The sequence below is a fragment of the Salvia splendens genome, chromosome 1, assembly GCF_004379255.2.
Source record: "Salvia splendens isolate huo1 chromosome 1, SspV2, whole genome shotgun sequence".
Taxonomy (NCBI): Eukaryota; Viridiplantae; Streptophyta; class Magnoliopsida; order Lamiales; family Lamiaceae; genus Salvia; species Salvia splendens.
The window spans coordinates 25996944-26024627 of NC_056032.1; the positions used below are offsets into that span (position 1 = coordinate 25996944).

General features: G+C 38.0%; 3 protein-coding genes across 8 annotated transcripts; 2 read left to right on the top strand and 1 right to left on the bottom strand.

Moving 5' to 3' along the window:
• The first annotated feature begins 233 nt into the window (after nt 1-233).
• Nucleotides 234-6019, top strand: LOC121745826 (pumilio homolog 2-like). Of its 6 annotated transcripts, none has more exons than XM_042139791.1 (11): nt 234-679; nt 783-1416; nt 2443-3103; nt 3188-3968; nt 4052-4193; nt 4300-4407; nt 4487-4699; nt 4796-4906; nt 5032-5226; nt 5418-5592; nt 5673-6019. In XM_042139791.1, the coding sequence occupies exons 2-11, from the start codon at nt 790-792 to the stop codon at nt 5711-5713; spliced, it is 3054 nt and encodes a 1017-aa protein (XP_041995725.1). In that variant the 5' UTR covers nt 234-679; nt 783-789; the 3' UTR covers nt 5714-6019. The 6 variants fall into 6 exon arrangements, with proteins under 6 accessions (XP_041995725.1, XP_041995714.1, XP_041995721.1 ...); XM_042139780.1 differs by having other exon boundaries at nt 234-569; nt 742-1416; XM_042139787.1 differs by having other exon boundaries at nt 234-569; nt 742-1416; nt 2443-3085.
• Nucleotides 6020-11072: 5053 nt separating this feature from the next.
• LOC121745856 (probably inactive leucine-rich repeat receptor-like protein kinase At5g48380) lies at nt 11073-14014 on the top strand. The gene is made up of 3 exons (XM_042139804.1): nt 11073-11294; nt 11803-12700; nt 12807-14014. Exons 2-3 carry the CDS (start codon nt 11870-11872, stop codon nt 13806-13808), a joined length of 1833 nt encoding a protein of 610 aa, XP_041995738.1. The 5' UTR covers nt 11073-11294; nt 11803-11869; the 3' UTR covers nt 13809-14014.
• Nucleotides 14015-24646: 10632 nt separating this feature from the next.
• LOC121797557 (60S ribosomal protein L5-like) lies at nt 24647-27459 on the bottom strand. Its single transcript, XM_042196250.1, has 9 exons — nt 27381-27459; nt 26742-26811; nt 26562-26653; nt 26261-26387; nt 26102-26181; nt 25887-26003; nt 25481-25615; nt 25192-25361; nt 24647-25027 (listed from the first exon to the last, which is right to left on the bottom strand). Exons 1-9 carry the CDS (start codon nt 27381-27383, stop codon nt 24907-24909), a joined length of 915 nt encoding a protein of 304 aa, XP_042052184.1. The 5' UTR covers nt 27384-27459; the 3' UTR covers nt 24647-24906.
• Between the last annotated feature and the right edge of the window lie 225 nt (nt 27460-27684).

Genomic DNA, 27684 nt, shown 5'->3' on the forward strand with positions numbered 1-27684 from the left:
GGCAAACGAACGTCACATTTGTGAACAATTTACATAGTAGAACTTCTTTCTGTTGATATAAATCCGTTATCATCACTAGGTCAATTAGACCACCTAGTATTGAGGAAATTTGTTATTAACAAAATTTAGCAAAACCCTTGTGAATAATATCGCCAATGTATTTTTAGAAACAAGAATAATAATAGCCACTTTTAGATATATTTGGTGACTATGTATTTAGTCACAACACCCCTTTCTCTTCTCACTCTGTACACATTTCCAAAACAAAACCCTAAAATGGGTTCTTTGTAAGAACATTTCGCCGCCATATTCATCCTTTCTCTTTTCTATATATATTATGCCTTTCATTCTCATTCACTCTCCTAACTGACCTTCTATATCCTCCTTGTGTTTGCTATCAGAAACTAAAAAAGATTAAATTTTTTCTACAAATTAATTTCAATCAACATGACCCTTTTCCCAGCACTTCATTTATTGTGAGATGAGTTCCTTTCCTTTCTATTTGATCAGGCTGTAGACTTCATTCATCTTCAAGAACTGAGCTATCCTGAGGCCTGGATGATCAAAAGGTTGTTTTTTTATGAGCTCCAAGATTTGATTTTTTTTTTCTAATTTGCTCTTGTGGGCTTTGTCTGAATTAGTAAAGTTCCGTTCTTGGCAGCTCTCTAGGATTTCCAGGGTTGGTATCTGCTGTTTTGCAATTGAATTGACTTAAGCTTTGTTTCTTCTTGTAATGAACAGTGAATTTCCGGTTGAATAAACATGTTATCCGAATTGTGTAGGAGGCCGATGGTTGGAAATGGTGAGAATTCATATCCGGATGAGTTTGAGCAGGAAATAGGGCTGTTGCTCCGTGAACAGAGGAGCCAAGAGGCTGATGATCTTGAAAAAGAGCTTAACTTGTATAGAAGTGGTTCAGCTCCACCGACGGTCGAGGGCTCACTAAGTGCAGTTGGTGGGTTGTTCAATCATGGAGCCAGCAGCGGCGGCAGCTCTGGAAGTGGAGCTGGTTTATCTTCAGCAATTGCTGAGTTTGCAAGAAATAAGAGTGGTAATGGGTTCATGTCTGAGGAGGAGCTTAGGTCTGATCCCGCGTATCTATCTTACTATTACTCGAATGTCAATTTGAACCCGCGCCTCCCGCCTCCTATGTTGTCGAGAGAGGATTGGCGCTTTGCTCAGAGGCTGCAAGGAGGGAGTTCTGCTATTGGGGATAAGAGGAAGGTGAACAGGAGTGATAGTGGCAATGGCGGGAGATCCGTATTTTCAATGCCTCCTGGTTTCAATCCGAAGAAGCAAGAGAGTGAGAATGAGGACAAGCTGCAGGGTTCTGTGGAGTGGGGTGGTGATGGACTAATTGGTTTGCCTGGATTAGGACTAGGTAGCAAGCAGAAGAGCCTCGCCGAGATTTTTCAGGTTAGCAATTTTCACTCTACCTTTATTTGTATGTTCTGTTTCTGCTAATGATATTGGTATCTTAAGTTCCTGGCAAAGCCTGCAGATTTTGTATAATTGGAGTGTGGTAGTTCTGCTCAGTTGCTGAGAGTTCCATTGAATATGTTCCTTTATCATTTTATCTCATGGGTGTATTTCACACTTCCTTGAACTTGATGCTTCCTAACATGCAACTTAGGATTTTTCTGGAGAATTTGGTGTGCACAGTTTTTTTTCTAATACAGACTGAGTTTTTGAAGATCATTCAGCAGTTCTTCAGATATAATAGCTCTTTATTTGTTCCTTATGTCCCTATCATTGCGATTGGCTTTGTTTATGCTTTATCAGTGGAGCACCATTGCTAAAGTGATGCCCTTTCTGTTTAAACTATTGCAAGCACAACATGATTTAATTCTACAATGAACTCTAGAATATGGGATGCTTGCATATTATATGTATGCTCCTCCTAAATGTCATTAGTTTATCTCCATTAGGATATCTGACACACCCCCAGGGTGTTTGCAATTTGAATTATATATGTATCATCGTTTGAGTCTGAGTACTTGTGAACCCATTGCTTAACTGGCAATGTGGGTAAGCATATGAATATCACATGCTCTTTTTTTTAAATCCTGATGAGCTTGATTATCTATCATTTCTTCTGTAGTTGTGGTCATGTTTAGATTTCTGTTTCTCCTCTTGAATGAATATATGCAGCATTATCATGAGCTAGTCTTCTTTCTTTATTATACTTCTCTAAGAAGCTTCCTGTTTGGCAGGAAGAGCATTTCATATTTTACTTTCTGAGTTATCATCAGTTTCTGATAATCAGATGTAAATGTTTTGTACTTTTTAACTTTACTTGGAGTCATTTATGTGTTGCATCTATTGATGAGTGAAGGCCAAGTTGGTACTTTGGACCCATTTCTATCAAAATGCATTCTAGTCCTGCATTCTCCATCCCTTTTTACGATTTTATCTGGTCTTAAGATCTTAATATCTCTACAGGATGATATGAACCGTGCTTCTCCTGTTCCTGGACACCCTTCTCGCCCAGCTAGCAGAAACGCTTTTGATGAGAACTCTAGTGATATGGATTCAGCTGAGGCTGAGTTGGCTAATCTGCGTCGGGAATTTTCTTCATCTGATCTAGTACACTCTACTTCAAATATCCAGACTACATCTGCTCCTCAGCACACAGGAACAGCTGCATCATTTTCTTATGCTGCTGTCTTGGGTGCATCCTTGTCGAGAAGCTCAACTCCTGATCCTCAACGCATTGCAAGAGCACCAAGTCCTTGCCCAACTCCCATTGGAGGAGGCAGGGGAGGAAATTCAGAGAAAAGAAACATAAATAGTCCTAACTCTTTCAATGGTGTAGCTTCCCATTCTAATGAACCTGCTGATATTGTATCTTCTTTATCTGGATTGAACCTTTCAAATGGCATCATGGAGGAGGAGAATCATTTATCCTCCCGGAATGAGCCGGATGCTGAATACCACAATAGTTATCTTTTTAGTGTTCAGGGTGGCCAGAATGACGCAAGGAAACAATCTTATACAAAGAAACATGAAGCTGGGCCGTACAATATGACTTCTGTTCCCCAGGCAGGTAAAATAATGCCTTCTGATTCTGGTATGGGAAATGGTGGTGAGTCAAATCTAAATGGTAATCATTATTTTCAAGCTGAGCTCCACAGAAATGTTGTTCCTTCTAATAACTCATACCTGCAAGTTTTTCCTAATGCTGCAGCTAATGGCGGGGGAGGTGGAATTTCTCAGTATCAGCATCTGGATGGTCCAAACTCGTCATTTTCAAATTATGGATTAAGTGGGTACCCTATGAGTCCAATATCAGGTCAACTTGGTGGGTCCAATTTGCCACCGTTGTTTGAAAATGCTGCTGCAGTGTCAGCTATGGCTTTACCTGGGATGGACTCTAGGATGTTGGGGGGATCAAATATTGGTGCTACTGCTGCCGAGCAAAGCCTTGGAAGATTAGGAAATCAGGTTCCGGGTAGCACACTGCAGGCACCTTATATCGACCCTTTGTATCTGCAGTATTTGAGAACTGCTGAATATGCTGCACAATTAGCTGCTCTTAATGATCCTTCTGTCGATAGGAACTATATGGGTAACTCATACATGGACCTGCTCCAGAAAACCTATCTAGGGAATCTGTTATCTCCTCAGAAATCTCAATATGGTGCTCCCATGGGTGGTAAAACAGGTGTATCTAGCCCTCATGGTTACTACGGGAATCCTGCTTTTGGGATCGGATTGTCATATCCTGGAAGTCCCTTGGCTAGTCCGGTAATCCCAAGTTCAGGAGGGCCCGGTAGCCCTCTGAGGCATGGAGATTTCAATGTGAGATACCCTGGTGGGTTGAGAAATGTTTCAGGGCGCGTAATTGGACCCTGGCACTTGGATAACATGGATAGTACTTTTGCTTCTTCACTGCTGGAAGAGTTCAAGAGCAATAAAGCTAAGTGCTTTGAGCTTTCAGAGATTGCTGGTCATGTTGTTGAATTCAGGTTTGCCTTTTTTTTAAGTTGAAATTATTATTCATTTGTGAGGCTCTTGATTTCTGACTTTTGGTCTCTACATCTTATGTCAGTGCTGATCAATATGGAAGCCGGTTTATCCAACAAAAGCTTGAAACTGCAACAACAGATGAGAAGAACATGGTTTTTCAGGAAATTTTTCCGCAAGCTCTTGCATTAATGACTGACGTATTTGGTAATTATGTAATCCAAAAGGTACAGAGTTCTGTGACTAGTTGTAGTTGATATGTATGCTTCTGATCACTTCATTGTATCTTGGCTTTGTTAATCCACCTCTATACTGAATTTTATGCATTCCCAGTTCTTCGAACATGGTATGGCGTCTCAACGAAGAGAGCTTGCTGACAAGCTTTTCGGCCATGTACTTAGCTTAAGCCTCCAGATGTATGGTTGTAGAGTGATCCAAAAGGTAGCATCATCTTTGGATTTCGCATTCATATGATGAAATGACTCTTTACATCAATCTTCCTTGCGTTCGGATTATGTAGGCAATAGAAGTTGTCGATGTGGATCAAAAGATCAAAATGGTGGAGGAGCTGGATGGGAGTGTCATGCGTTGTGTCCGTGATCAGAATGGGAATCATGTTATCCAGAAGTGCATCGAATGTGTCCCTGAGGAGCACATTCAGTTTATTGTCTTGACATTCTATGATCAAGTTGTGACCCTCTCGACACATCCTTATGGTTGCCGTGTGATACAGGTTACTAAGAACTGTTTTTATGTCTTGGTTCACACTTCTAGTTGGAATTGCGTTCAAAATGTTAAGGCAGAACATGATATACTTCGAATTATGCAGAGAGTTCTAGAGCACTGTAAGGATGAAATTACCCAGAGCAAAGTTATGGAAGAAATTTTGGGATCCGTAAGTATGCTGGCACAAGATCAGTATGGGAATTACGTAGTTCAGGTTTGTAGTTTCCTATGAAATTGTTATGTATAATGGGTTTCATTTGTTTACTTGCAAAACTCGTACTTGAATGTCTGTCATTTAGCTTCTTTTCACTGACTGATTTTTATGCTGCTGCTATATAGCATGTTCTGGAGCAGGGAAAGCCACACGAGCGATCAGCCATTATTCAGGAATTAGCTGGGAAGATTGTCCAGATGAGCCAGCAGAAGTTTGCATCAAACGTTGTCGAGAAATGCTTAACATTTAGCAATCCTAGTGAACGCCAACTGTTGGTGAATGAGATGCTCGGAACAACTGATGAGAATGAGCCTCTTCAGGTTTGTGGCTCACTTTCGTCTTCTATCGTAATTTCTGATAGTATTATTCAGAATTGAAAAGATCAAGCTTTGATCCTATGCCTATCAACAAAATTTTGATATGCCTAGATTTGTATCGTTCGTCTTTCTATGCATAAAGGTGAACTAATACTTTTCTAAACATGTATTTTCTGACTCTACCTCAAAATCAGGCGATGATGAAAGACCAATTTGCAAATTACGTTGTACAGAAGGTTTTAGAAACTTGTAGCGATCAGCAACGTGAACTGCTCATGTCAAGAATAAAAGTTCACTTGAATGCATTGAAGAAATACACATATGGGAAGCACATAGTAGCCCGTGTGGAGAAACTTGTTGCGGCTGGGGGTATGTTGAATCTCAACTTCCTGATTCCTATTTGGGCAACCACACTTACTAATCAATGGTTTTTATTTGTTGAATGGTAGAGAGGAGAATTGCGGCTCAGACCCCAAATCCAGCAGCATAGACGCGTTGTAGGAAAGAAAGAAATTGTAAAGCTAACTGAGGCTAGTTTGCGCTATACCTCTCTTTCTCATCTTTCTTTCATGTTTTATGGAGTAGTTGATGATGATGAGGTTATAAGCTGATTGCGAATAAAGCTGTCGCCGTCGTGTACTAAGAAACCTGTACATTGTGTAGTGTTAAGTTTATACATAGAGAAGAATGCTGCTGCTGCTGCTGCTGCTGCTGAGGAGAAATATCGAAATGGATATCCGAGGGTGTAATATAGTTTTACATTGCAAAGTTATACGTTGCTTTTTTTAACTCTTCATTTGGTTTTTTACATATATCACTTTACTTCTTGACATGGATTGCTGAGAAAACATTAAGCAGAAGCAAATATAAACGAAACTCCGAATAAACATATCAATTAACTAAAAGTATGACTACTATTTACTAATGCTTTATAGCACACTTGGCGGTGTGGAGCTTTGGTCACGGATTTAAATCTCGCCACTCGCTAGAAGATTACTAGATTCAGCTTGTTCGGAATAAAACTAAAAAAAATTGGTCTGGTTTGAGATTTTAGAGAATTTTCAAAATCCATATGAATATTAACAATTATCAAATCTCAACACGATAGGAAAAAGATCAATGAATTGAATACGTTATCTATTTTCAGAAGCTCAACTCAATTCTCTCTCAATTGATGATCTCTCTCAGCTGTGCTAATTTGATTGGTATATATATGTTGTTTCTAATTCACAGCTCCCGCTTATCAACTTATAACTGAGTATGAGATAAAAATATTTTATTGGTAGCTACTTTGGCTTTGTGATTAAATAGGTCTAGATCCAGTACACTCCATATAGTGATGCAATTTTGAAACTGGTAGAGGTTTGGTGAGCATATATGTAGCATTATGCTTAGTTAGAGACCTTATCTATCTTCACCTTTCCCTTTTGTCCCTAATGAAATGCGTTGGTATATCAATGTGCTTACTTCTCTTATGAAATGTCTCGTCTCATGATGCTTTGTTAGACAAATCTCTATTGATTCTTGATGAATACCAAAGTCATCTAGTAACCCCTTAAGTCAAATACTTTACTTAACTGCCTCAGTAAGTGTTATATTCTCTGCTTCTGTTGTAGATAATGCAACCACATTTTACAAACCTGATTTACAATTGACAGTTAAACTAAACATATCGAAAATGTAGTCTTTTTCTTGTATCAACATTTGCTACATGATCATAGTTACAAAGGCCATGTATAACATCTCTTGACCAATTCATAGAGTTGTGTATACTACTTCCTCCATCCCATTCAAGATGGCCATATTTTTTAGTGGCACGAAATTTTAGGAAGTGTTGTTAGGTGGAATAAAATAGAAAGTAAAAAGGTAGTTGAATATTTTAATGATAAGAGAGGAGAGAGGAGGTTATTTCCAAAATTGGAAAGTGATCATCTTGATTAGGACAAACAAAAAAGAAAAGGTGGTCATCTTGAATGGGACGGAGGGAGTACAAAATATCTTTTGGGTGCTTGTATATTGTAAAAACTTTTTGTTTATTTTCCAATTAATGAGAAATAGTATTTTGTCATAATGTTTTCTGTAAGTTTATTTACTGCATTTAAAAGTGTGAGAAACAAACAAGTCTAATTCTTCTACTTAGTAGAATGGTTGTGAACATCATTCACAGTAGGTAACAGAGTCAGTACGGGTTAGACATGCCTAAGGTTTCGGAGCTGCCAGTTTCGGTTCTGGAAAATCTCGAACCGGAACCGAACCTTGAGCGCATTTCGCGGTTATAGTTTCAGTTTTGATTCCAAATCAGCGGTTTTTCGCTGTTCGGTTGGTTCCAAACGCTAGACACCGGCAGTTTTTGCGGTTTTCGGTTCGGTTTCACGGTTTTCTAGCAGCTTTTGCTGTTCTGACATGGTTTCAGTTCCGGAATTTTGGAACATGAACCGGCCCATGGTTCCAAAAGTGACGATTTCGGTTTCATTTAAATCTCATGGTTCCGGTTTGGAACCGTAACCGCTAGTTATGGTTCCGTGGTTAACCGCTCAAACCGTAAACCTTGAGCATCTCTAGTTCAGGTTAATGACGTAAATAGTATGATATTTGTATAAAAAATGATAGTACTAACTTTATACTTCCTCCATTCCCAAAAAATAGACTAGTTTTACTATTTTGTGCCGTCCCCCAAAATTAGACAAATGTTAAATATTGAAAGTTTTCAACCAATTACACACACTAATAATGTGAATTTCACAATCCACTAACACTACTTCCACTATTTTTTTTCTCTCTCTTTCTTACTTTTTTCAATCTCTCCTTTACTTTACCAATTGCACATTAACCCGTGTCATATACAAATTTGTCGATTTTTTAGGACGGAGGAAGTATTTTTTATGCTTTGGTATTAATTCGTTTATTAAAATTTTTATTTCAAATGAAAATTGAAAATGCCACATAACTTTTGTATTTATGTTAACTTAATAAACTACTCCCTTTGTCCCCAAAAAATTTGTCATCATTTAACACGACATGAGTTTTATGAAATGTAATAGAAATTGGGTTAATGACATGACAAGAGTTTTAAGAAATGTAATAGAAATTGGGTTTAAAAAGTTAATGGTATAGCTACTTTTATATAATAGTTTTATAATAAAATGTGAGTGATAATGAGTTAATGGAATGTGGGTCCACTACCAAAAAAAGGTAGTATAAATGAAAAGTGATAAATTTTTGGGACGGAGGGAGTAGTATTATTCATCACATTATATTTATTCTCTATTCAAAATAAAAACTTAGGCACTGTTTGGTAGCTATGTTACGGCTAGATAATGGGATACATTCGGGTCTAGTTGTGTATTTAGGAGCTATGTTACAGATTTGCATAATCCGTGTTTTGTATCCGGCCTAGACAAAGTCCACTCAAAAGCCTATGTTTCAAACAACAACGTAGCTACAACATTTCCCTAGGTTACAAATCAAGTCTGCCTAGTTAGTTTTAGAAAAATACTCCCTCTGTCCCATTCAAAATGAAATATTTTCCTTTTTGGGTTCTCCCATTAAAATGAAACGTTTTCTAAAATGGAAACAATATCATCTCTACTTTTTCTACTCTCTTACTTTTCTCTCTTCATTAACTACTAAATAACACTACATAAAATCTCGTGTCGAAAACTAAATGTTTCATTTCTAATGGGACTGAGGAGGGATGTACAATTTTACTCATCAGTTTTATATACAACCATATATATGTATACACTATACTTATTTTATACACGTACATTAATTATATTTTAATATAACAAATAATAATTGATGTAATTAATGATGTGAAAAAATATAATGAAACAAGAACCAAACTATAATTAATGATGTGAAATAGTATAATGAAACAAGACCTAAACTACTCCCTCCGTCCCTATTAATTGACACCAATTTCATTTTTCATCCGTCCTCTATTAATTAACACCCTTACTTTTTACTACTTTTGGTAATTGACATCACATTCCACTAACTCATTCCACTCACATTTTATTATATAATGAATATATAAAAGTAAAACTCACGTTCCACTAACTTTTCCAATCCACTTTCAACTACATTTCTTAAAACTCGTGCCAAATCAAATGGTGCCAATTAATAGGGGATGAAGGAAGTATATAGTTAATGTAAGATGAGAAATGCTAAGTTACGGTGGTATCCTTGGTTATTTTTAATATACATAAAATATATGATAATAAAAATAAAAATAAAAGTAACAAATTTAGTTATGATCATATTTATTTAATGTCTCATTTTTAGCATTGTTATATAATTAAAAATGGTATACTTGGATATTTTTTATATATATAAAATTATACTTTGTATAATAAAAAATAAAATTAACAAATTTAAGTTATGATCATATTTGTAATGTACTCCTCATTTTTAGCATTTTATATAATAAGAAATGGTATGCTTGAGTATTTATCATTGTCAACAAATCGTCAAACCACTCAAAATTAAGGCACCGTGAGGATAGTTTAGTCATTAAGTTAAATTAATGAGGATAATTTTGACAATCTTAATTTTTATATTTATTTGTAACTTGTTGTATCAAACATCTAAATAGGATAACATACAATTATCCTTACATACTAAACACCCGATCAAAATAAATTAACTATTCAAAACTACAATAACCATCATTATTTATATCATGTCTAGTCGAAACAAAACATAGCTAACAAACAATGTCTTAATGTGAACCTAGGCAGCAATTTTCTTGCTTTTCTCTATTCAGAGTTGTTGTATCTTTCAGACAATTAAAATTTAGTAACCAATTTACTACAATATTATAGTTAGTTTACTGACTATTTATAAAATTAATCTTCAAATCTGAAGTTTAAATTAATGATTAAATATCACAATTTAATTAATAAATTACGAGTTTGGTTTAACTAAACCCTACACCATTTCCGATAGTACACTAAAAACTAAAATAGAATAGGTAATTACTGTAAAATCAATCTCATTTTTAGTTTTGAGTAAAATATACTCCCCCCGTGCCATATAAATAATCCATTTGGTGTTGACACGAGTTTTAATGTACAGCTGGTAAAGAGTAAGAGAGAATGGGAAAAGTAGTTGAAATTATATATTAAATGATTGACCCACAAATGATAAATTAAAAGAGAATGAGAAAAAAATTGTCATAAATGGATATAGATTATTTCTATCGGACAAACAAAAAAAGAAAATATGACATATTTCTATTGGAATGTGATCAAATGCAAACCCTAAATATTGTACAAACTCCAAACTATGATTTGGACAATTGAAAAATGTCAACGGATGACAAAATAGTAGCAACAGAAAATGTCAACACAATATTAACTGTTGATGTTGTGTTGATATTGTGTTGACATTTTCTGTTGCTACTATTTTGTCATCTATTGATATTTTTTAATGATTCAGATTATAGTTTGGAGTTTGTACAATATATGAGTTTGCATTATTTCACTACCCTATTTCTATTTCTATAGGATGGAAGGAGTATCTATCTTTAGGTTTGCACTAAAATAAAAGTATTTTTAAATTTGTGAGTAATAATATAAAAATTATTCTTTTAAGTTTGAGTCTAGAGTAAATTATTGGAGTAAAATTACAATTTAATGTGATATTTACATTAAAATTAGTTGAATTTAGAATAAATAGTTAGAGTAAAATTACTTATTTAATTGATATTTACAATTTGATTTGAATTTAATAAGTATAAATGATTGAAGATATTATTACTCATAATTCCATTGACGCTAGGTATTCTGTGGCAAAATGTGATTTCAATTTATTTAATTCGAAGAAAATGGCAAAATGCAAAGCAAAAGTCTTGCCCTTTTTGGTCGTCGCATATTTCAGTGTTTGCTACAGTCGGAGTGGGAAACCAGCTAAGAAAATTCAAGGAAGGCTAATTTGAGTGTTAACTGTTAGCATACCGTATTTGACCCGCCTCTTAACAGTGATTGATTCAACTCTTATTTCAACCATTTTTTTAATTTTCTCTCCAATTTCAGTCGTCGACGAAGATCCAATCCTTAAAACTTCTGGTAAATTATTTTTCTTTTCCCCCAATCTCTTCTCTTTGTAGTTTTTGTTTCAGTATTTAATCAGTCTTGAGTTTATTTAGGTTGTTCCCTTACAAGACTTGATTTTTCTTATTCTATGAAGCCCAATTAAGTCTGGAATTCTGGGTAATTTCCTTTAAAATTTAGCGTTTGTTTGTTATGGCTTTATGGGATTATGAATTGTGGTTGAAGAGTTGAAGCTTCTTTGTGTTTACTGTTTTGATTTTCGGTTCTTGTTGAATTTTTGTACTGTTTTAATTGTTGAATCTTGATTTCGGTTTGAGTAAATATAATTCCTGTTCCTTTTTGAGCTACCAATATTTTCGTGTATACTACTACTCCTATTAGGTTGCTTTTAGTTAGAGTCATAATCCCAAGCCATAAGTACTTAAACTGATATATATGTATAAAACATATTAGTGGTTTGTTGTAACTTCTCATTGAGTAGTTATGTTCTGATGATGCTGTTATTTTTGTCTCCAATCATAAGATGAAGCAGTTGGTCTCCCAAAAATCTTGAACCCGTGTATGTCATCGGTTGCTCGTTTGTTGTATCGATGAGAATCTTATCAGGCTCTGGAGTCCTCTCGGCTTTCATCACTATTCTCGTTTGGCTGCTCCCGTTTGGCTCGTTTGCTCAAAACGATGTCAACTGCCTCAGAGCGATAAAAAGTTCTTTGGAAGACCCGTTGGGAAACTTAGGGACATGGGATTTCAGCAACAACAGTCAAACGTCTATCTGCAAGTTCACTGGGATCGAGTGTTGGCACGCTGATGATAACAAGATATTGAATATCAGATTGCCGGACATGGGACTCAAGGGTGGTTTTCCTCAAGGTATTGCCAGTTGCAAGTCCCTAACGGGCCTAGATCTTTCTAGAAACAGCATCAGTGGAAATATTCCAAATGATATCTCAAAGCTAATTGGTTTTATCACCAGTCTTGATCTTTCATCCAACCAGCTGTCGGGAGAGATTCCTGCGAATCTTGCGAATTGCACGTTCCTGAATATCCTGAGACTCGATAACAACCAGTTCACTGGTCAGATCCCTCTTGAGCTCGGCCAACTCAGCCGGCTCAAGACATTTAGCGTGGCAAATAATCGACTGAGTGGACTAGTTCCCTCATTTGCAAATGCCACCATTCCAGCAGAAAACTACGCAAATAATGCTGGACTATGTGGCGGCCCTTTACGTCGTTGTGATGGCAAGTCGAAGGCTAGCCATACTCCTATCATTATTGCGGCAGCCATTGGTGGGTTGACCATTGCAGCTTTGGCCTTCTTGGTTGCTATGTTCTTTTTGCGCAGAGCTTATAGAAAGAAGAAGGAAGATGACCCTCTGGGCAACAAATGGGCGAGGAGCATCAAGGGCGCAAAACGCTTCAAGGTAAGATAAACTCGGATTTCCTTTTCATAAATTTTATTCCACTAATGTAAATCACTTTGCAGTTGTTCTTGACTTAATGTTTCAATTCCTGTCTTGTCCTTTTCAGCTTTCGATGTTTGAGAATACAGTGATAAAAATGAACCTAGGCGATCTAATGAAGGCCACGAACAACTTCAGTAATGAGAATATAATTGGGTCGAGGCGAACTGGGACAACGTACAAGGCAACACTCGAAGACGGGACATCCTTTATGGTCAAGAGATTGCAGGACACTCAACACTCTGAGAAAGAATTCATGTCCGAGATGGATACTTTAGGCAGTATAAAACACCGCAACTTGGTCCCACTTCTAGGTTTTTGTGTTGCTAAGAAGGAGCGCCTCTTGGTCTATACATACATGCCTAATGGAACCCTACATGATAAAATAAACTCGAGCATTGAGGGTGAAGTTATGGATTGGCCCCTGCGGCTGAAAGTCGGGATCAGAGCTGCCAAAGGATTCGCTTGGCTCCACCACAGTTGCAATCCGCGTGTTATCCATAGAAATATCAGTTCGAAATGCATCTTGTTGGATGCGGATTACGAACCAAAGATATCCGATTTCGGACTTGCTAGGCTCATGAATCCAGTCGACACCCATTTGAGCACTTTCGTGAACGGTGAGTTTGGTGACTTGGGTTACGTTGCTCCTGAGTATGCACGGACGCTGGTGGCCACGCCAAAAGGGGACGTATATAGTTTTGGCGTTGTGCTTCTCGAGCTGGTGACAGGTGAGAGGCCTACACATGTATCTAAAGCCCCGGAAACCTTCAAGGGAAGCCTAGTGGAGTGGATATCTGAGCTCTCTGCGGCCTCCAAGCTCAACGATGCAATTGACACGTCCTTGGTGGGGAAAGGCCACGACAGCGAGCTCTTCCAGTTTCTGAAGGTGGCTTGTAGTTGCGTGCTGCCAGGGCACAAGGAGCGGCCCACCATGTTCGAGGTGTACCAGCTCCTGAGAGCTATTGGGCAGAGGTATGATTTTACTACGGAAGACGATATGTTGATGCTGCAAGATTCAGGGGGTGCTGACAACGTCGTCGAACTCATTGTTGCTCAAGACAAGTAGGAGGAGATCTACGACCAAATCAAAACCCAGAGAGGGGGAAGTGTCTGTTACATATTGTGTAATTATGTTGTGTTTTAATATATTTTGTGTGCTGATTTAGATCAGTGTTGGTAGATTTCTTGAGTCAAGATGAGATTTTTGGTGCCATTACATAGATGGTGTTTTTATCTATCTTCGCAACGATGAATGCAGCTCGTTGTTAATCATCTTTTTGCATTGCCATTGTGTTTGCATTTGTTGGGCACAGTTTTTTTATTTTTGCTGACAAAATTGTAACGAATATCTACTGTTTTTAAAACATACTCCGTAAAACGGGTGTTTTTACCAACTAGATGTGCGACTTGCTACCATAGTAGATGAAAGAGTTCCTAGAGGACTGATATCAAGTCTCTTGGAAGCCCACTCTGCCGAGTATATTGAAACTAAATATTGATGCATCATTGGAGAGTGAATCGGGACAATCGTTTGGTGGTGGCGTGATTCGGGATGATATAGGGCAATGCATACATGGATTTGTTGTGAATATTGGGGTATGTTCTTTTCTTTTGGCTGAAATTTGGTGTATTTTCCATGGGTTGAAGCTTGTGTTGGAGGTGGAGGGCGATAACTTTGTAGCATTTGCTATGATGTTGGGAAAATTTGAGATGTCCGTTAATTGCAAGGCTATAGTATTTGTAAATTAATCTCACAGTTTGACTCGGCAGTGGTGCGCCATGTGCATCGCGAGGGGAATTTTGCAGCGGGACTTCTTATCACACCATGCCTACAGCTTTGCTTGGGGTACATGCTTTGAATCAACCACCATCAGGTCTTAATATTTTGCTCATTTATGAATTATGATAGATTAGGCAATTCATATTGTCGTTAGTTTATTGTCAACTCAGGTTTAGCTTGCTTTTCTTACCAAAAAAAATACATGGTCCAAGTTGAGAGTAAAAAATCAGGAACAAATATTCAGTACTATTTTTTTCTTGATAATAAATGAACTTAAATTTATAAGTAGTATTACAGTGATCTCAAACTGAAGAGCTTTGTTACAAATGGCAATAAGCAAAAATAGGTGTAAAAATAATGAAAAGTCATAAGTAGTAGTACAAGAATTTTTTGGCGAATTTGATAAGCGTTGATAAAATATTATCCTAAAATCAAAGGATATTCTCAAGGAATTAAATTAAGTTAGAGGTGCAAACATGATAGTAGTAGCAGAAGCAAACCGAATGAACGGGGAGAAGAAGCCCAAGCAATCCATTGAACAGGCACAGGCATATAATCACACTCATTCAAAAACACAGCCACCAGTTTTCTTAAAATCCAATCCGCAGCATTGGGGACTCGTAAATTTCAGGAGTTGGGATACCGGGAGCATGAGTAGCGCCTTGCCAGTCACCACTTGAGGTCTTCTCATCTTTGACTTCCACAGTGTGGACAGCTGCTGAACTTGGTCCAGGTTGCTGCTCTACTGGTTTGGATGAAGATGGTGTCCCCTCATTCTCACCCTCCGTTGACTTACGTGGTGAATGATGCACAAGAATGCTGGGCGGAGGACATCAATCGGATCAGAGGTAGTTTGGGTTTATTGAGTTCATCGAGGTTCCCCTCCCAGTGCTGATTACAGATGACGGGCATAGGGATGCCAAACTTCATAGGATCGCAGGAGAGATGATGAAGTTGAAGTGGATTTGGTATTTGGAGAAGTTGCAAGAAGCTTCATAGGATCGCAGGAGAGATTGCCATGAAAATCAAAACCAGCAGAACCCGGGCTCCATGTCACTCCATCAGTCGATAACTTAATCAGATTGTCAGTAGCTATTACTACACCGACTGCCAACTCCTGTTTATCTGTGTGCCCCAAAAGATAAAACTATACTTCCCAGCTCCAGATTCAGTTTCGAAATGCTGCTGCACGGGATTCACCATCAAAAGTGTCAAGGCCCACCATTGTCAGGTCAAGAACGGAGCTTGTGATAAAGAAGCTGCATTAGACAGGAGGAACATCAAGTACTGCTGAAAGCATTGCCTCTCTCTTCAATTATGTGAATGTGGAAATGAATAACAATTCAAGTGTTTGGGGGAACTTATACATTACAAAACAGTTGCCTAATTCCATCATTTCAAAATCATAATTGTAAAATTACTCTAGATGTAATATTAACCATTTTGCATCTTACCATCAATTCTATCATTATGAAAGTAGATTGGTATAAAAACTGATCTTCAACATCCAACCACCTAACCTATCCACTTTTTGCACAAATCTAGCGAATAGAAATTGTTATAGTAGAAAACTGACCGGTGAGGGAATAAGGAAGCGGAGCGGATCTCGGCTGCGACGGAGGGGAGATTGGCGTGCGGTGGATGAGGAAGGCGGTGCCGCCTCCGTCAATTCTGGCCATGGACGGAGCCTTGGCGGCCTTGATTCTCTCCGACTTGGTTCCTCCACCGTTGCACAAACACCACGAGTCATTTTCTTAATTCCTTGAAATTAGCAGCCTCGAAATACAACAAATCTCGGATCGAGCCGCAAAATGAAGCACATTTCTCAGTCATCCGTCGTCACACAAACTATCCTCAGATGGCTTGATTGAGCAAGCTGGAGTGGCTGAAAATGGAGATTACGTAATAGGGAATTCGGAAGAAGATTGGGGAGTGGAGTGGGGGCAGAGAGAGAGGGGGGGAAATGGTAGTCTAGAAATCCAGCTCCATTAGAGCACAACGCAAGCAAAGCAAGCACAGAATAATGGATATGGACTGCTGAAATACACAGAGCTGAACAAGGAAGCCATAAACAAAACAGGGGAGACGGCGTTGGACACGGCCGAGAAAACAGGGAACTCGGGCGTGGTGAGCCTCCTCCAGCAATCGGGCGTGAAGAGCGCCAAGTCCCTGCCGCCGCCCGGCAGCTGAAGCAAACAGTGAGCGACATCAAGCACGAGGTCCACGACCAGCTCCACCACACCTCGGCAAGATGCAGGCGGAGGGCCTCAACAACGCCATCACCTCCACCACCGTGGTGGCCGTGCTGATCGCCACGGTGGCATTCGCGGCCATCTTCACCCTTCCGGGGCAGTACGCGGACGACAAGAAGAACGTGCCCCCGGGGGAGGCAAACATAGCGCCGAATGTGGAGTTCACGATCTTCCTGATATTCGACTCGCTGGCGGTGGTGGTGGTGCAGACGTCAAGGAAATGAATGTCGGCTCTTGCTATATTTTAAACTCGCTCATTTTTAACTCTCATTTAATAGTCTCATCGCCATTCAACTTCTTGAATTTTGTCGTTACTAGTAGTACTCCTCCGTTTGCATACAAAAATTCAAATAAAATTCATAAAATAAAATTGAAGACGAGGAAAAGGATAGTAAAAGTAATATTGATCCTACATTATTACTCTCTCTATATCACTACAAGTGAGGCGTTTCAATTCGGATGTTGTTTTATAAAAAATAATACTCTCTCCGTACCATTGAAAATGACTCACTTTACCTTTTAGTTTATCTCAATCAAGATGACTCATTACTAAAAACTAATTTATTTTTTTTTGTTTTGAGTAAAATAATATATCTATCTTTAGATTTATACTAAAATAAACTTAATCACTATTTTCAAATTTTATAAGTAAAACAAAATAAAAAATATTTTTTTAAATTTTAGTTTAATATAAATAGTTAAAATAAAACTCTATTAAAATGCGTTTGAGTTTAGAACAAAAGATTGAAAATACTTTTATTTACACATAATAACACCGATTTTGTTGATCAGCATTGCTTTGTATGGAGTACTTCAAAAGTTGTTACCCAAAATATAGAAGAAAGTATTTTTCTTTGTATATAGCTTGATCCACCATGAAATTTAAGTTTATCACTTTGGACAAAGTAGGGGAAAAAGCCGAGTTGCTTAGAAACTTTCTAGACGATATTCCATATTGAAAGAAGTCAGTGTCAACAGTAGTGATATACTTCCTCCATCCATAAAAGTAGTCTCATTTTTAACCATTTTGGATGTTCACAAAAAAATTATCTTATTTCTAAAATGAAAAGTTTTTCTCTCATACTTTTTTCATTTTTTCTCAAATATCCCATACTTTACTCTCACTTTTTCTCTCATCTCTCTTAATTTATCTACTTTTTCTTCTTCTCTCTCTTACTTATCCGATTTCTCAATAAAATCCGTGTCATCCACAAATGAAACTATTTTTTGTGCAAGGAGGGAACTCTTACTTTACCGATTTCTCAATCAAATCTGTGTCATCTACAAATGAGACTATTTTTTTGTGCACGGAGGGAATACTGCTATAGTAGCTTATATAATGGTAAGTCTCGACAACCAAAATGTAAGTCGTGATCAAATACTTAAATTACTAAAAGGAATGAGCTTGAAAACCTCATCTAAAAGATGATTATAGTGGTAATCCAACCAAACAATTAGAAGATCTCATGGGATTATAGTGGTAACCTAACTACATCTAAGATTTGACTTGTAATGATTTTTATAAACCTCCAAAAGGTGGGATAATAGAAAAAGAATCACTATGCAAGTGAGAAGTGGGAACGTGTGAATCACTCGTGAATCTAAATTGGTGTTTCATGGCCAATAAATGACACAAACATGATAATTGATGAGTTTGTAAATAATATTGTGTCAATATCATTGTCTCGATATACACAAAAAATGAATGGTTCAAGACATAAAGTCCACCAAGCCGCGGTGTATCCAAGCCCCCTAGCTCAAGTGGTTGAGGGGCAAGGATACCGCGCCATCCTAGAGGTCACGTGTTCGACCCTTGGGAGGCGCATCTTGGGGATTAATTTCCCCTGGGGGGTTCTTGAGTCCTGGCCTGGACCCAGGCGCTGGGGGAGATAGGTTAACTAAGTCCCCTTGATTGGGTTGATAGGTTAACTGGTCTGGACCCGTGCTTGGGTAAGATTGGCTGACTCGTTCCTTCCCATCCCGACAACGAAGTGCAGCTCGGTGGTAAGAAGACGCTTCACCTCCGACCGTTAGGCCGGGGGTCCGAGTCACTTCGGGGGGTAGATGGGGAACCATCGTCGATCCTCATTTGATATAAAAAAAAAGTCCACCAAGCCATGATGTTTCTGATAATGTTGGCTATGTAAGGTTCAAAGCCCAAAGCTATTGTTCTAAATGCAATATTATTTCATGGGAATTAAGCAAAGAGTATACATTCATGCATGCGTGCATATGTTTTATTATGTTAGTATTTTGATCATAAGGCTCATATAGAGATGCCCACCGGTTCCGGTTCCGAACCAAAACCGTGGTGATTTCCTCGAACCGGAACCGTCGCAATTCGAACCTCGGTCCAGTTCAGGTTCAAGATTTTTCAAACCGGAACCGTCACCGAACTGCCGGTTCGGGATGGTTCGGAACCGCCGGTTCGGGCGTGGAAACCAAGGCGTTAGGGAGGGGGCCGAGGGGCAGCTTTTCATGCGTTAAAACCGGCCGGTTCCAGCGATTTTTGGACCGGAAATCGGCGGTTAACCGTGAAAATCGGCGGTTAACCGCCGGTTCGGTGGCTTTCGATGACGGTGCGGGACACGAGGCGACATGGCGTAGCTTTTGGCAGACGGTTTGTTGACCGAACCGGCGGTTTTGTCTTCGAAACCGACGGTTCCGGTGGTTTTCTGCCAAAACCGCCAGTTTTCCGACAAATTCAATTTTTTTTCCGGATTTCAAATTCAAATTCTTCCATTTTCCCGTCATTTTTATCTATAAATACCCCCCTCTATCCTCATTTACATTCACCCCACTCTTGTGTTAATAAGAGTTTCTCTCTTCAATCTCTCAATTCTCTCTCTTTTCTCCAATTTCTCATTTGTCATATTGTGCTTCCATTTAATTACTCAAGTGCTACTCTTATTACGCATTGTTATACACTTATACTTGGTCCCGTAGTTTTATAAGTTGTCTTTCTTTCTCAATTGCTAAAACAAAAAAATATATATTATTCCATATTTCTAGATTTCTACTATATAATTTGTTACTATCAAGATGTCTTCATCCCGAGAAGGTCATGTTGATAAGGGAAAGGGAAAGTCCAAGAGGCCATCTCGGAGATCCGTTATTGATGAGATTTCTCAAATGAACATGGATGCGTGGCAGGTTAATATTTATTATCTACTAATATAATTAATTTTGAATTACATTACATTATTGTTCATAATTTTATTTGATATTTACAATACAAATATTATTTTGTAGACTCGAGAAGAGCAAGATATGGCACATGCTATTGCTCTCTCTCGCTCTCAATCCCAAGGCGATGCTTATGTTGGTACCGGTAGTGGTAATCCCGGTCGCGGTGCCTATTCTCAACAAATTCCAACCCATGTGAATCTTGATGATGACGAGGAGGAGGAGGGGGAGGAGGTACAGGCGGAAGAGGTTCAAGAAATGCCACCCCCAGCACCACCAAGGAGTCGTCGTGGCCTTAGTCGTGGTCGTGGACACCCTCATCAACCTCCTAGACCAATTGAAAGGTCTTTAACCTCAAACATTATGGTGAAACATTTCAAGAAGGTACAAGATAGTAACGATCCTGACACTTATAATGTGTATTGCAACTATTGCAAAAATGTATACACATTCCGAAATGGTGGAGGATACGGTACATTTACCCGCCACATGGAGAAAGCGCATCCGGTCGAGTTTGGTATCGCTCCAACCCAAACTCAACTCAACTTTCAACATGGAGTCAGGACCGGGAGTGGAACGGGTTCATCCCAAACATCAGGTATGTGTAGCAATAGTCTTTTGAAATATGATCACAAAAATGCTCTTAATGTGATGTCTAGATTTGCCGTTATGAAACATTTTCCATTCAATGCTTTTGATAACGATGCTTTTAAGTTGAGTATGAGTTTATAATGCCACTGCAAGAAAATTGAGTCGAACTTCTATGACTCGAGCCGTTGTTAGACAATGTATGGAAAAGAAGGCGCAATTAGGTACGTTTATTGTTAACTTAGGGCATAAAGTTTCTATTTGCTCTGATGTGCGGACTGATTGTTTTTGCAAAAATTCATATATGGGCATCACTGTGCATTTCGTTGATCACAGTTGGACTTTAAACAAACGTTTGATTGCATTTCGGGAATTTCCCGCACCACACACTGCACAAGCAATTGCTCAATTGATCATTCAAGTTTTGAATGAATTTCAATTGATCAATAAAATTCTTTCCATTGGTTTTGACAATGTTAGCGCTAACACTGCTAGTATATATGAACTAATCAGTGCATGTTCCCCTGTTATTGATGGCAAATATTTTCATGTGCGATGTATTGCACATATTTTGAATTTGTGTGTTTAAGATGCGATCGATTTGTGGCAAAAGTATGTTGATCCTATTAGAACTGCTGTTAAGTTGATTCATAACAAAGCTCCTATTGGTAGAGCTTAGAAGAAATATTGTCATAGCAAGCAATGCAGGTACACCAACTTTCGTTTGGATGTTTCAACTCGTTGGAACTTGACGTATGATATGTTGGAGTCAACTTTGAACCACATTGAATATTTATGTGATTTTTTTAGAACTTGCCCTCATGTTCCTTCTTATTTGCTTTTGATACCCCCTTGTTGGGACCACAACATGGATTTGTTTCGATTATTCCGCGCTTTAAAAAATGCCACTGTTGAGTTATCCAGTGTTTATTATCTTACTTCTGTGCGCGTTTTGGAGCATTGCATGTATGTGGCAATTGGTTTTAAGACATGTGTGAAAAATACTCAATTCATTGAGTTGAAGGCTATTTTGTTTTATATGATTGAAAAATGGTTAAAATATTTTGCCCGTATTCCAAATGTGTTTTTATTGCAAAATGCTTGGATCCAAAGTGGAAGTTGCATGGTGTTTATAAAATTTTAGACATGTACTATGGTTGTTTGCACGATTTGGATTTTTCTCAACTTCGCGAAATGGGATTGACAAGAGGAGAATGCTTCGAACTAAGTATTTCGGATGTTGATGAAATCAATCTAAGGTTAGATAGTGCACTTCGTGCTCTCTACGCGGAATATGAAATGTCGTATAACACCGCTCACCAGGTACGTGCTCCTCCTAGTCCTTCCACGTTTGATTTTGGTGGCGGGAATTTTAGCAATGTCATGATTGATCCAGACGTAGTATCACAATTGCAAGATCTATACGGTACTACAACCAATAGGACTAGAGCTACTAGTGAGTTAGATATATATTTGGAACCGCGCTCTATTTTTCAAGATGCAGGTCCTCCTACTCAACAAATTGACGTCCTTAATTGGTGGGGAACACATGACAAAGAGTTTCCGATACTCTCCATCATGGCTAAGGAGATTTTCGCCGTTCTCGCTTCCACCGTCGCCGTTGAGCAAACTTTTAGTGTCGGCGGTTGTGTCCTAGACGACAAAAGGAGCAATCTCTCCGCCAAGAACATGGAAGCCACTATGTTACTTGATGATTGGGCAAAGGCGGACATGAGAGCACAAGAGCCGGATTTCGACTTCCGTGTAGAGAGTGATGGAGAAGAATTATCCTCCGATGGTGATGACGAGGTCAGAGGCGAGAGCACTCAACAATAGCAATGACGGGGGGGCGGTGAATGGCGAGCACGGCCGACCAAAAAGGTATGCAAGGTAAGAGAACTACGTGGGCTTTGATTCCTCAATAAAATTGTGGATATGTAGGCAACTCAACTTAAATTTAAAAAGTTTAACTTTGAAAGTTTAAATTGAGCTTAAGCCCTTTTCAAAATTTTTCCCCCCATTTCATGCTTTTTTTATTTACGTCCCGACTACACTTGTAAATTATATTACATTGGTGCATGTTGTATACTTGTATATGTATTGTATCGTTGTCCATTACAACTCAAATTCAATAAAATTGATATCATTTTCACCTTATTCGCCTTATTTCAATTTAAATTATCCATTGTCTTGTTCCAATTATTGTATGAGTCCAAATTTCAAATTTTAAAAAAAAATCGAACCGCGAAGCCGCCGGTTTTCGAACCGGAACCGGAACCGTGAAATAGCCTCACGGTCCGGTTCCGGTTCCGACTTCGACCAAACCGGAACCGCCGGTTTTCGAACCGTGGACAACACTAGGCTCATACCATGTGGGGATTATAGGAAACGTGAGACACTAAAAAAAAAGATAATGGGGAGCCCCTTGGCTTTCCACCTGACAAACTCGTATTTATAGTGTTGTGATTGGTATGTTGATGTGCATAATTGTTGAGTTTTTGTGCTCAAAATGGTTATTTCCAGCCAATTACTCTATTTTTCGGAGTTCACGTGTTTGTCGGGTGTTGTAGGCGAAAACAGACGAAATTGGTGCAAAAAGAGAGCCACCCGGTCGGGTGAATATATAGTGATTAAATTCTACCCGGCCGATTGGAAACGCGATGCCTATCGGAGTCCAATACGTATTACCCGGCCGGGTGAATTTTCTGTACAACAATTCCACCCGGCCGGGTGGAACTTTTATACAGCGAAGACTCCAGAGATTTTCACTCGGACTGGTGAGTCACCACCTCTTGTAATTTCTATTGCCTTAATGTTTTGGTTGATGTTGTCTTATTGTCATGTTTCTTCATATTTGCATCTCAAGACTATAAATAGGTGAAAAGTGAGGGAGAGAAAGACACACAGACAACAAGCATTCTTTATTTTATCTGCCTTTCTACATCATTTTAGGAGTATTGTTGGCTTAATTTCTTGAAGTCTGTCAAGTTCATCGGTGCCTAGTAGGTATGAGGTGCTTCTACACGCTAGGAGGAAGACGTTTTATCTTTGGGACATTACGTAAATCCAAGAGCACTAGCCTGGGCATAATTTGCACTGCGAAAAGAGTGTTCGCTTCGACTCGACTTATAGTTTGGCGTACTTTATTATTTTCGTTGCAATTTTCATTCCACTTATTGTTCTTTTTTTTCTTTCAATTGTAATAGTTAGAATATCGTATGTATATGCCTGAGAGACTTTTATCCCGATATTTATATGAACAAGTGTTGTAGCTTCTAAAGGCAGTATTTACCATCGTTGTCACATGCATGGATTATGGATGTTTTGAACTGTTTCAACACTTCTCTGATCTCTAGCCCAGCAAGTAAAATTTGTCGTGGTTGTTGACTTGCATCACTTCATTTGAAAAAAATGAATAGGTTCGTAAGTACTCATCTGTCCCATTATAAATGAACCGTTTTCCTTTTTGAATTATCCTATTAAAAATGTAACTTTCTAAAAATGGAAACAACACTCTATTTTTACCTCTCTCATACTTTACTCTCTTTTCATTAACTCACAAAACAACACTACATAAAATTCCTGAAAGTCAAATATTTTATACCAGAGTATACTGCATCCATTCAGGTATTGATAAACAATTACAACTATCATTTAGTATATGCTTGAATAAGACTAAGTTAGAAATTTATAATTTACAAAATGAATAAAGATCAATAATGATCCTAATCATATGATCAAAATACAAATTTAGCCTAAAATATCAACTTTTTGAACAACGGGTCTATAACAAATAAAAATGTCGCTGAAATAGTCCTTTTTTTTTTAGGATTCAATCAAAAAACTAACGATCAACGCTAATGCACAGTGGCATGACCATTCAATTTTTGACGAAACCGTGACCACTCCGATAAAAATTTCATTTTTTCAAAAAGTGAATGTTTTGAACCAAATTCGTATTTTTGTCATATATTTAGGACCAAAATTAACTTTTCCTCTTTACAAAATGGCTATATTGTGGAAACATATCTAATTTTGTTAAGCATTGGTAATAAAGGATTTGACTACAAATTTCAAGAACAAAAAACACAATCAAGGTGGTAACGGAAAAACTAGAAATACCCTAAAAAAAGTACAAGTAGGATTAAAAACAAGCTCATCAATTCAGGAGGAAAGAAAAGACTAGAAAAGATAGATGAAAGTCTAGACAAGAGAGCATCAATTCGGGTAGCAAAATCTTGTCTAGAAAAGCAACAATAAATTGTCATACCCCTAAAATAGAAGCATCCAACAGATTACCGCATCAAAGTAAAACTTTGACGAGATATTACAAACTACTGGCTATCAGTGACAGCAGTTCACTCATCATCTTCCTCCTCATCATCATCGTCGTCATTACCCGCAGCAGCATTCAGTGCATTTAACCTCTCAATCAACTTGTTCTTCCTCTCCTCATAAGTTAGCTTCTTAAGGTTGTACCTGCATAACGAGTGATACAGTTAACGATGGAAAATACAGCAAAGACCGTTTGTACCAAATATAGTTGGAAAGAGAATCATATTCATATTTTAGTGGGAAAATAGTTTTTTAGTTATCTCTCAGATAATGGCTGCAGAGTATTAATAGCATAACATAAGTCTTACCTCTTGTGCTCCGTTGGCTGCTTCTTTTCAGATTTCTTAGGCGTAGGGTCAGCACGAATTGCTGCATGAACCTTCTTGTACACCTCTTCAATGTTATCAGTGTCAATACCCCTCTTAATGTACTTACTAAAGTGAGACTGATACTTCTCAGGCTCGTCTTCAATCAGGGTCTGGATAGACATCATATAGTTAAATAAATTTGATCAAAGGAAACCTTAAAGCACATGAAAGAAGGCGGATGTAGAAATTTCTCAATTTTCCCTACACTGGGAAAAGGAAAAGTACATACGTTCATGTAGGAAGCAACATGGCCACCAAAAATGTACTTGCGGTGCACTTCAGCATCAAGCTGCTTGTTGTCCTTGCTAAATCCAGCAAACCGCTTATCACTGTGTGGGACATCGAGTCCACCATCCAGGGCTCCCTATAACACAACAAATCAAACTCTTGAAGCTTAAGAACTAGACAGTAAACATACAACACAATCTTCATATATACTAGTAATATACTCTCTCAAGTAATAGCTATAGAATATATTGCAGACAACAATGAAACATTTACAACTGTGCTACTTCACCTAAACAAAGCAAACAGTCATGCACACGTCACTCCATTCTTGAGAAAATTAATATGAAAAACACAATTTCTTGTAGGAAAAAATATTACACAAACAAGTGCCAAAACCAGCTTAATACCTTGAGGGCACCAAAAACACGGTTTCCAGTAGTAGTTTTGATAAGACCAACATCTAAAAGGGCACGGAAAGGCCTTCTGCTTTCAGCAGGCTCAACAGAATAATCCTCTCCTGTTGCCTGAAACGACAAAATTGGTATAAGAACTGAATTATATATCATCAAAAAGTAACTTTCTGCAACAATACATGCAAACAAATAAAATATAAAAAGGTTACCTCCACATTTCCTTCATACTCCTCATCCAATTCAAGGGTCTTCAGAACGCGGCGGCTCAAAAGAAGTCCAGTGCAGTAAGCTGTCACATAACAACATTTCAAATAATTTCAGATAATTTTTATTACTAAGAGAAAAGATTATTCTAGATTCATACTAACCTGCAGCATAGTTGGTCAGCCCAACTTCTAGGCCATAACGAGGCAGCTCACGTGCATATGCAGCAGCAAGGACATGATCACCAGCAATGCTCGAAGACAAAATCTGGCAAATTATATCCTTGTTGGTCTAATAAAGATGTTAAGGCCAACATTACATCACACATGATAAATGATAAGCACAATCCAAACAATTAAGAGAGCTACAATCAGCGGTTGAATGTAAATGGTGAATAAAGATAATAAAGTACTAAATACAAATTTCTAGAGTGGGAAAAATTAAACACTACAGGCATCAGGATACAAATCGCACAACAAAGCGAAACTTTGGAGTGTTGTACTTGTTTTTATCCTGATTGATCATGCGAATCCTTGCCCGATAATCAGTCTTCCCCTCTAAATTGAGAAATATCATGATTAAGTTAAATCAAAAAGGAAAAAAAACCCTCACATCAGTTGAGAGAAACATATCTTTGTTGCTCACCTCTTCTTCTCTTGTACTTAACTTGGAAACGCTTGAAGTACGCCTTTGACTTTTGTGCTTTGACGAAAGCCTAAAGGTAGCAAACACCCATTAGCATATACAAAGACATAACCTAAAACATCGACCAGTATCCAATTCCAGGAGTCCAAGCATATGTCAACACTAAAAATAACTGTAAAAGCACAATTGTATTTCCTCTAAGCCTTCAAATTACATGGGAAACACTCAGAATTCAGAATGCAATATAAAATGCCGTGCTCTATTCAAATTCAGTTAAAAATAACACTGATTTACATGTTAACAATATCAATTACTAAACCCAAAAAAATATTAAAAGCGACGACGGCCTAAAACGAATAATGTCGACAATAACTGATGAAATAATAGGAGTTCATCCCTCAATTAATCAACCCATACAAAAAGCATATATAGTTCTAGTCGAGAACAAGAGCTAATCAAAATCAAATCTTACACAATTTCAAGCATCTAAACTAAACTGAAATGACAGCCAACAATAGGATCTTGTCCTAAAACAATCAATGCGGCTCAGTAACAATGAGTTTGTTCGATACAAAGGCAAAATAGCCTAGTTGAAAAGCAATTAGACGGGAATGGCGTTGAGTTCATAAAAAAGCTTACCATTTTCACCAAACAGCGGTGAGCTCGACAGGAGGGAGAGAGGAGACAGGAATTACAGACGCGGAAGATATAATAGAGCAAAACCCTAACACCTAATATGGGCCGCCAATATAAAACCCAACACGATAATTATTGGGCCTCTATTTTGGATAATAAAAATTCCACTCATTAAATTCTCATTTGATTTTCTCATTTTAGATAGGTGGAACGTACTACTCAACTAAATCAGTAGACAATCTCATCAATGCTCTTGCCAAAGAGCAAGAGCATGGATGTAGGCTGAACCCACTTTTATTCATTTTTT

What these genes read in the sequence shown, in the direction of transcription:
- LOC121797557 (XM_042196250.1), bottom strand. An exon ending in AGTATGAAGGAAATGTGGAG is followed by an intron (nt 26,004 to 26,101) that starts GTAACCTTTTTA and finishes TTGTCGTTTCAG; the next exon opens with GCAACAGGAGAGGATTATTC. An exon ending in ATGTTGCTTCCTACATGAAC is followed by an intron (nt 25,362 to 25,480) that starts GTATGTACTTTT and finishes ATGTCTATCCAG; the next exon opens with ACCCTGATTGAAGACGAGCC.
- LOC121745856 (XM_042139804.1), top strand. Translation starts at nt 11,870, where the DNA reads ATGAGAATCTTATCAGGCTCTGGAGTCCTCTCGGCTTTCATCACTATT. An exon ending in AGGGCGCAAAACGCTTCAAG is followed by an intron (nt 12,701 to 12,806) that starts GTAAGATAAACT and finishes TGTCCTTTTCAG; the next exon opens with CTTTCGATGTTTGAGAATAC.
- LOC121745826 (XM_042139774.1), top strand. Translation starts at nt 763, where the DNA reads ATGTTATCCGAATTGTGTAGGAGGCCGATGGTTGGAAATGGTGAGAAT. An exon ending in ATGGGAATTACGTAGTTCAG is followed by an intron (nt 4,907 to 5,031) that starts GTTTGTAGTTTC and finishes GCTGCTATATAG; the next exon opens with CATGTTCTGGAGCAGGGAAA. An exon ending in GAAACTTGTTGCGGCTGGGG is followed by an intron (nt 5,593 to 5,672) that starts GTATGTTGAATC and finishes GTTGAATGGTAG; the next exon opens with AGAGGAGAATTGCGGCTCAG.